The sequence below is a fragment of the Drosophila gunungcola genome (assembly GCF_025200985.1).
Source record: "Drosophila gunungcola strain Sukarami chromosome 2R unlocalized genomic scaffold, Dgunungcola_SK_2 000013F, whole genome shotgun sequence".
NCBI lineage: Eukaryota > Metazoa > Arthropoda > Insecta > Diptera > Drosophilidae > Drosophila > Drosophila gunungcola.
Window position 1 is genome coordinate 857,131 of NW_026453171.1, and position 8,163 is coordinate 865,293.

General features: G+C 48.7%; 2 protein-coding genes across 6 annotated transcripts; one reads left to right on the top strand and one right to left on the bottom strand.

Moving 5' to 3' along the window:
• The first annotated feature begins 244 nt into the window (after positions 1–244).
• Positions 245–7,685, top strand: LOC128256197 (glycogen debranching enzyme). 5 transcript variants are annotated; one of them, XM_052986400.1, is made up of 9 exons: positions 432–450; positions 1,050–1,403; positions 2,138–2,478; positions 2,789–3,146; positions 3,217–4,620; positions 4,674–5,529; positions 5,583–5,760; positions 5,823–5,992; positions 6,191–7,685. In XM_052986400.1, the coding sequence occupies exons 2-9, from the start codon at positions 1,080–1,082 to the stop codon at positions 7,510–7,512; spliced, it is 4,953 nt and encodes a 1,650-aa protein (XP_052842360.1). In that variant the 5' UTR covers positions 432–450; positions 1,050–1,079; the 3' UTR covers positions 7,513–7,685. The 5 variants fall into 5 exon arrangements, with proteins under 5 accessions (XP_052842365.1, XP_052842364.1, XP_052842360.1 ...); XM_052986405.1 differs by lacking the exons at positions 432–450; positions 1,050–1,403 and adding an exon at positions 245–405; XM_052986404.1 differs by lacking the exon at positions 1,050–1,403 and having other exon boundaries at positions 263–450.
• On the bottom strand, positions 7,550–8,132 carry LOC128256199 (uncharacterized). The gene is made up of 2 exons (XM_052986407.1): positions 7,994–8,132; positions 7,550–7,935 (listed from the first exon to the last, which is right to left on the bottom strand). Exons 1-2 carry the CDS (start codon positions 8,090–8,092, stop codon positions 7,705–7,707), a joined length of 330 nt encoding a protein of 109 aa, XP_052842367.1. The 5' UTR covers positions 8,093–8,132; the 3' UTR covers positions 7,550–7,704.
• Positions 8,133–8,163: the final 31 nt, after the last annotated feature.

Here is an 8,163-nt window from a genome sequence, read left to right on the forward strand (position 1 = left end):
AGTGATAGGTGGCGAGAGAGAGACCTGTTGATCTATCGATAACGCTACCATGAAAAATACTCACCACGGCTGCCTATCGGCTCCCTAATTAACCAAATGTTTCTCAATTAAATGTTTATTGACAAGATGTATTGTTAATTTTTCAATTAAAGGAGTCATGTGAAAGCATTTAGTTGACATACAAATGTTAAGACTCCAAAATATATTTGAAAATCGGGTATAAGAAGTGGCATTCATACATACTGAGTGTAAATAAAAACAGCCAGCTGATTTTTGTTTACAAGCTTTGCTGTTTCTTTGTTGTTGGGGGCTGTTTTCAGCGCGTAACCATCTGATGACCACAAAAACTTCAAAGGTCACCTTGAGCTTAATAGAATCGAACCAATTGCTTGAGAATTTCGGCTGGTAACGTTAAGTTCATTTTCGCAGCTTCATCACACAGCCCAAAAAGTACGAAAAATCATCGTAAAGCCAGTGATAAAATAAAATAAATCAAATAATTTGCATACCCATGAAAATAAACAATTTTCCCGAGCGTGAATGTGAATGAAAGTGGGCAGATAAGATTTGAGCAGATAAAAAATACCACAGATTGCTCACATGGATGAATTTTTGTTGTGTTCTAAATTCGGGACTTCTAAAAAATGTCGTCTATAAATACATAAATGTTTTAAGGCCATCTACCGGCAATCAAGTGCAATTCAATGACCTACATACAACTGTGCAGGCGTTTGTGTTTGTCTGTGAACTTGGTGTGTGCAAAAAAATTATTTATATTCCCTGACCTGCTAGTGAAATTTGAATGTTGATAAGGTCCGCTAATCGCGTAAATCCATATACTTCACGTAGGCGCCACATGTCAGTAATAATGCATCCGAAAATAGCAGGGGCTTTGTATAGTACCCTAACAAAACCCAGCCCCCCATTGGTCGACGCCCCTGTGTGCGAATGTGTTTCTGTGTGAGCGATTATCGCGATTAAAAAGTACATATTTTTGTTTAATGCTCCATTTGAGATTGCGGCGTCTGAAAATTCCTGGCATTCCGTAGACCATCGAAGCAGTTCCAGTTGCAGTTGCCATGCTGAACGAGGGGTTCCGTTGGCTCTGGAGGAGCCTGCTCCAGATCCTGATGCGTTATCAGCTCTTCCGATGGCTCTACGGATTTACAGCGATTGTTGATAACGAACCGTTACAAATCGAAAACGAAGAGGAAGCACCCAGAAAGAAGAAGCAACCGCATCTGGAGAAAGAGAATGCGAATGCGAATGCCAATGCCAATGCCACCTCCACCGGAAAATCAGAATCAGTCGCGATTAGAACCGTTCCAAGTGCAAATGCGAATGCAATGGGCGTTGCAGGCAGTGCCGAGATCGTATCAAATCAAATCATCCGCCGCCGTGAGGTATTATCATCGCCCAGTGATCGGAGTCCCAGTGTTGTGTCCATAATCCATAACTATGTGTACATGTTCCGGTGGCGGCAGTATGGGTCTGTGTTCCTGGAGTGTGTGTGTGTGAACGTGTGTGCCGGCCATGAATATAAAACATGCAATCCGTCCGGCGATGCTGCAGTCTGTGCCGGGTTACTAAACTAGTTGTAGCCACTAAAAGCGCCGATCAAGCGAGCAAACATCTAAAATTCTACTCGGACTGTGGTGGTGGTTTAACAAGATGCCTTTGGCTGTGCGTTTTCCGATCGCGAATTACCCAAATACCTAATATACGGTGGAACTTTTATAAGTCGAACTCAAAAGAGACACAACTTTTAAAATGCATATCCTCTGGTGAAATTCAAGATTCAATGAACAAAGCTAACGCTATACAGTAATTTAGATGATAATGTGATTTTAGTCGATTTGGAAAAAAGTTGCATTATATAATTTTTAAAAGGATTAGCACAACCTACATGTAATCAAGGATCAGTTAAAAATGGAATACCTTTTTGTATGTGTCTAGCACATCTAAAAACTGATAATAGATGTTATTCTAATCTCTATGGTTCGACTTATTGTGACATAAAGTTAGAAAAGTTCGATTGTAAATTCATTTGCATAATACCCATCATGTTCATGTGTAATAGCAGTGACGATTGGCGATTGTGTAACGTTTTCACGGTTATCTCTTCGGATTCCTTTAGATGAGCACCATGGGCAAGGAGACGGAGTCGCACAGCATACCCATCAGCGAGGGTCAGAATGCGGAGCATGTGCTGTACCGCCTTAAGAGGGGCTCCAAACTGAGTGTCCACCCGGATGCCTCGTTGCTGGGCAGGAAGATCGTCCTGTACACCAACTATCCCGCCGAGGGACAGAAGTTTGTGCGAACGGAGTATCGTGTTCTGGGATGGCAGCTGAGCAATGGCAAGCAGATTACGTCGGTGATGCATCCGGAAGCCCATGTGGTGGACACGGACATTCGTAGTCTGGTGGATTTGAACATGTCCGGTACCTATCACTTCTACTTCCGGTATCTGGAAAGGTGAGTTTGCAGTTTAAAAAGGAAGTTATGTTAGAGCTAAGGTTCGAAACTTTTTATAAGCTAAACACGAAGAAGAAAGAAACATAACATACACATAATAAAGTGATCCACAAAGTGATAAATTATAATTTAAATTAACCGAATTCAATACAATTTATATTCTATATTTATTTTGAATTGCCGACAACATTCGAAAACTTATTAGCCAATCATTTGAGTAAGGAACGGTAAAGCTAGGGATATAAAATGCATTTGTTATATAATTGTTATTGTTATCGTATAATCAGCATTTATTTATTAAAAATTTCAGGCCAGACACTGGCAGCTCGGGTGCAGATGGCGCTCTGTATGTCCAAGTAGAGCCCACACTCCATGTTGGTCCGCCGGGTGCCCAGAAGACCATTCCCCTGGACTCGGTGCGCTGTCAGACGGTCCTGACCAAGCTCCTGGGACCGCTGAACACCTGGGAGCACAAGCTGCGCGTGGCCAAGGAGGCCGGCTACAATGTGATTCACTTCACGCCCATCCAGGAGTTGGGCGGCTCCCGCTCCTGTTATTCGTTGCGTGACCAACTCAAGGTCAACACCCATTTCGCGCCCCAGAAGGGAGGCAAAGTCAGCTTCGAGGACGTGGAGAAGGTCATCAAGAAGTGCCGTCAGGAGTGGGGGGTAAGGAAAAGGACATGACTGGAAAAAGGGGCTAATCTCCCACAGATTCTAAACCATGTTTCTCTTGAAGGTGGCTTCCATCTGCGACATCGTTCTGAATCACACCGCCAACGAGTCCGAGTGGCTCCTGCAGCATCCGGACGCCACCTACTCGTGCGCCACCTGTCCCTACCTCCGTCCCGCCTTTCTGCTGGACGCCGCCTTCGCCCAGTGCGGAGCGGACATAGCCGAGGGTAGCCTGCAGCACGTCGGAGTGCCTCAGGTCATCGAGCAGGAGTGCCATTTGGAAGCTTTAAAGTACCAGTTGCACACCTCCTATATGTCCAAGGTCAATATACACGAGCTGTATCAGTGCGATGTCATGAAGTACGTCAATGAGTTCATGACCCAGGTGCGAACTCGCGAGCCACCCAAGAACGTGGCCAACGAGTATCGCTTCCACGAGATCCAACTGATACAGGACCCGCAATATCGACGCTTGGCCACCACCATCAATTTCGAGCTGGCGCTGGAGATCTTTAATGCTTTCCATGGCGACTGCTTCGATGAGGAATCCCGGTTCCGCAAGTGTGCCGAAACCCTTCGTCGGCATCTCGACTCCCTCAACGAACGTGTGCGCGCCGAGATTCAGGGTTACGTCAACTGTGCCATAGACAACGTTTTGTCCGGAGTGCGCTACGAAAGAGTCCAGGGTGATGGACCCAAGGTGAAAGAGATCTCTGAGAAGCACTCGGTCTTCATGGTCTACTTCACGCATACGGGCACCGAGGGCAAATCGCTCACTGAGGTCGAGGCGGACATGTACTCCGAGGCTGGGCAGTTCTTCATGGCCCACAATGGCTGGGTGATGGGATCCAGCGATCCGCTGCGCGACTTTGCGGAGGAGCAGCCGGGACGCGCCAATGTCTACATCAAACGCGAGCTCATCTCGTGGGGCGATAGTGTGAAGTTGCGATTCGGCAAGCGACCGGAGGATAGCCCCTACCTGTGGAAGCACATGACCGAGTACGTGCAGACCACGGCGCGCATCTTCGACGGAGTGCGTTTGGACAACTGCCACTCCACGCCGCTGCATGTGGCCGAGTACCTTCTGGATGCCGCTCGGAAAATCAACCCAGAGCTCTATGTGGTGGCAGAGCTGTTCACCAACTCGGATGGCACCGACAATGTGTTTGTCAACCGCTTGGGCATCACCTCCTTGATCCGTGAGGCCCTTTCCGCCTGGGACTCCCACGAGCAGGGTCGTCTGGTGTACCGCTATGGAGGTGTGCCTGTCGGAGGCTTCTACGCCAACTCCTCACGTCACGAGGCCACCAGTGTGGCCCATGCCCTCTTCCTGGATCTCACTCACGACAATCCGTCTCCGGTGGAAAAGCGTTCTGTGTACGATCTGTTGCCCTCGGCAGCTCTGGTTTCCATGGCCTGCTGTGCCACCGGAAGCAATCGTGGTTACGACGAACTTGTTCCCCATCACGTGAGTATCTTTTTGCTTCGAAACCTTTTTCTCTATGGAATCCTCTCCCCCAGATCCATGTCGTAGACGAGGAACGCAGCTACCAGGAATGGGGCAAGGGAGTCGACTCCAAGTCGGGAATTATGGGAGCCAAGAGAGCGTTGAACCTGCTGCACGGACAGCTCGCAGAAGAGGGCTTTAGCCAGGTCTATGTTGACCAAATGGATCCCAACGTGGTAGCCGTCACCCGCCACTCGCCGACCACTCATCAGTCGGTTATTTTGGTGGCCCACACGGCATTCGGGTATCCGTCTCCAAATGCCGGACCCACCGGAATCCGTCCTCTGCGATTCGAGGGCGTGCTGGACGAGATTATCTTAGAGGCCAGTTTGACCATGCAGAGCGACAAGCCCTTCGATCGTCCGGCTCCGTTCAAGAAGGATCCCAATGTGATTAATGGCTTCACTCAGTTCCAGTTGAATCTGCAGGAGCACATCCCTCTGGCGAAGTCGACCGTGTTTCAGACCCAGGCCTATGTTGATGGCAACAACACGGAGCTAAACTTTGTCAATTTACGGCCCGGCACAGTGGTGGCCATCAGGGTGTCCATGCATCCGGGTCCACGAGCCAGCTTCGATAAGCTCCAGAAGATTACGAATGCTTTGCGTGTGGGATCCGGAGATGAGTGGTCTCAGCTGCAGTCAATCGTCTCAAAGTTGGATCTGGTGGCCTTGAGTGGTGCACTCTTTAGCTGCGATGAGGAGGAGCGGGATCTGGGCAAAGGTGGCTCAGCCTACGATATACCCAACTTTGGAAGGATAGTTTACTGCGGCCTGCAGGGATTCGTGTCCCTGCTAACAGAGATTTCGCCCAAAAATGATTTGGGTCATCCGTTTTGCAACAATCTTCGCGATGGCAATTGGATGATGGGTATGTTTTTACAGAAAACTAGTTTATAGTAAGTGACTAATAAATCTCTCCAGATTACATTTCCGATCGTCTAACCAGCTATGAAGATCTGAAGCCGCTCTCCGCGTGGTTTAAAGTGACCTTTGAGCCCCTGAAGAATATTCCACGCTACCTCATACCCTGCTACTTTGATGCCATAGTCAGTGGGGTTTTCAATGTGCTTATCAACCAGGTCAACGAATTAATGCCTGAGTATGTCCTTTAGCAGGCTAGCGTAGATAATGCTTATCTAATTGTTCTTCGTTTTTCAATAGTTTCATTAAGAATGGTCACAGTTTTACACAGTCACTGGCTCTGTCCACATTGCAGTTCCTCTCTGTTTGCAAATCGGCCAATCTGCCAGGATTCAGTCCTGCCCTCAGTCCACCCAAACCACCGAAGCAATGTGTGACACTATCCGCCGGTCTGCCGCATTTCTCGACGGGTAAGCCAAAAATATCTTAAGATTATTAGGAACCAAAAACTAGTTTGCTATAGGATCCGATTTCAAAATAGGTATATTTAGATTAAGTTATTGGATACTTAATCATAATGAATTTGTAACTATTTTAAACGGAAAACTTCTTCAAAGTTAACAAGTATTTTTGCTTTGATATTTACCTACCTATATCTTTTCCCTTAGGGTACATGCGCTGCTGGGGCAGGGACACCTTCATCGCCTTGCGTGGCTCCATGTTCCTCACCGGTCGATACAACGAAGCCCGCTTCATCATCATTGGATTTGGGCAAACCCTCCGGCATGGTCTCATCCCGAATCTGTTGGACAGCGGCAGCAAGCCCAGGTTCAACTGCCGCGATGCTGTCTGGTGGTGGATGTACTGCATCAGGCAGTACGTGGAGGATGCCCCCAAGGGTGCCGACATCCTGAGGGACAAGGTGTCGCGCATCTTCCCGTACGACGATGCGGAGGCCCATGCTCCGGGTGCCTTTGACCAGCTGCTGTTCGATGTGATGCAGGAAGCGCTGCAGGTTCATTTCCAGGGATTGCACTACAGAGAGCGCAACGCAGGCCAGGAGATCGATGCGCATATGCTGGACCAGGGTTTCAACAACCACATTGGCGTCCATCCGGAGACCGGCTTCGTTTTCGGTGGCAACAACTTCAACTGCGGCACGTGGATGGACAAGATGGGCTCCTCGCAGAAGGCGGGGAACAAGGGGCGACCCAGTACGCCACGCGACGGATCCGCCGTGGAGCTCGTTGGCTTGCAGTACGCCGTCCTTCGGTTCATGCAAAGCCTGTCTGAGAAGGAGGTCATCCCGTACACTGGCGTGGAGCGGAAGGGACCGTCTGGCGAGGTGACCAAGTGGAGCTACAAGGAATGGGCCGATCGCATTAAGGACAACTTCGACAGGCACTTCTTTGTGTCCGAGTCGGAAACCTGCTCGGTGGCCAACAAGAGGCTGATCTACAAGGACAGCTATGGAGCCACCCAGAGCTGGACGGACTACCAGCTGCGCTGCAACTTCCCCATTACCTTGACCGTGGCCCCGGAGCTATGCAATCCCCAGAATGCCTGGCGTGCCCTGGAACGGGCCAAGAAGTTCCTTCTGGGTCCGCTGGGCATGAAGACCCTGGATCCCGAGGACTGGAACTACAGGGCCAACTATGACAACTCTAATGACTCCACCGATTGTACGGTGGCCGATGGCGCCAACTACCACCAGGGACCGGAGTGGGTGTGGCCCATAGGCTTCTACCTGAGGGCACGCCTAATCTTCGCCAAGAAGTGTGGCCACCTGGACGAAACCATTGCCGAAACATGGGCCATACTGCGCGCTCATCTGCGCGAGCTGCAGACATCCCACTGGCGCGGATTGCCCGAGTTGACCAACGATAATGGCTCCTACTGCGGAGACTCCTGTCGCACGCAGGCTTGGAGTGTGGCTGCCATCCTAGAAGTCCTATACGACCTGCACTCCTTGGGAGCGGATGTGGCCTAAGCCCAGAGTCCACCTCACATACTCATACTCAGACCTGTTAGTTGCTACCAAAAACTGTTATTAGTGTTACATTTGATAATTGTACGGACACAAAACGGAATGTGATTTGTTGTCAGATGCTCCTTGAAATTTTGCTATTTCCTATTCTATTAAAGTTGCAATTGTTTTTAATATGTGGATGATGTTGTTTGTTTAGGAGAAGTAGCTATCCCGGCACACGCGCATGCAAGAGCATTGGGGAGGATCGATGGAGCCGTAATTCTTTCGCGGCATGTCCCGTCCCACATATTTGAGGCTTCTGTTAATCTCTGGAGGCGGAGGTATCTTTAGAGGTGAAACCACGTCCTGGGAAATTGGCTTGACAGGGGGGTCAGGCAATTGACTTCCTTTCTTTACTTTGGACTTATCATCCTCTATTCTCAACTTAAAAATAGGGTTAACCTTTGTAATTTTTAACTATGTACATATCTACTCTACTCACATTGCCACATTTTCTTAAGGCCAGAATGGCTGCTTCACACGTTAAATCATATGCTTTCTGCAAGACAACTTGCTGGACGACATCAAGAACATTAAACATTTCGAAGGTTGTACAAAAAATGTGGGCTATTGGTTTACACGAAAATTTGTTAGCAACTGAACGAGAGTTTT

What these genes read in the sequence shown, in the direction of transcription:
- LOC128256197 (XM_052986400.1), top strand. Translation starts at nt 1,080, where the DNA reads ATGCTGAACGAGGGGTTCCGTTGGCTCTGGAGGAGCCTGCTCCAGATC. An exon ending in AAATCATCCGCCGCCGTGAG is followed by an intron (nt 1,404 to 2,137) that starts GTATTATCATCG and finishes GGATTCCTTTAG; the next exon opens with ATGAGCACCATGGGCAAGGA. An exon ending in TACTTCCGGTATCTGGAAAG is followed by an intron (nt 2,479 to 2,788) that starts GTGAGTTTGCAG and finishes TAAAAATTTCAG; the next exon opens with GCCAGACACTGGCAGCTCGG.
- LOC128256199 (XM_052986407.1), bottom strand. Translation starts at nt 8,092, where the DNA reads ATGTTTAATGTTCTTGATGTCGTCCAGCAAGTTGTCTTGCAGAAAGCA. An exon ending in CCTTAAGAAAATGTGGCAAT is followed by an intron (nt 7,936 to 7,993) that starts GTGAGTAGAGTA and finishes CCTATTTTTAAG; the next exon opens with TTGAGAATAGAGGATGATAA.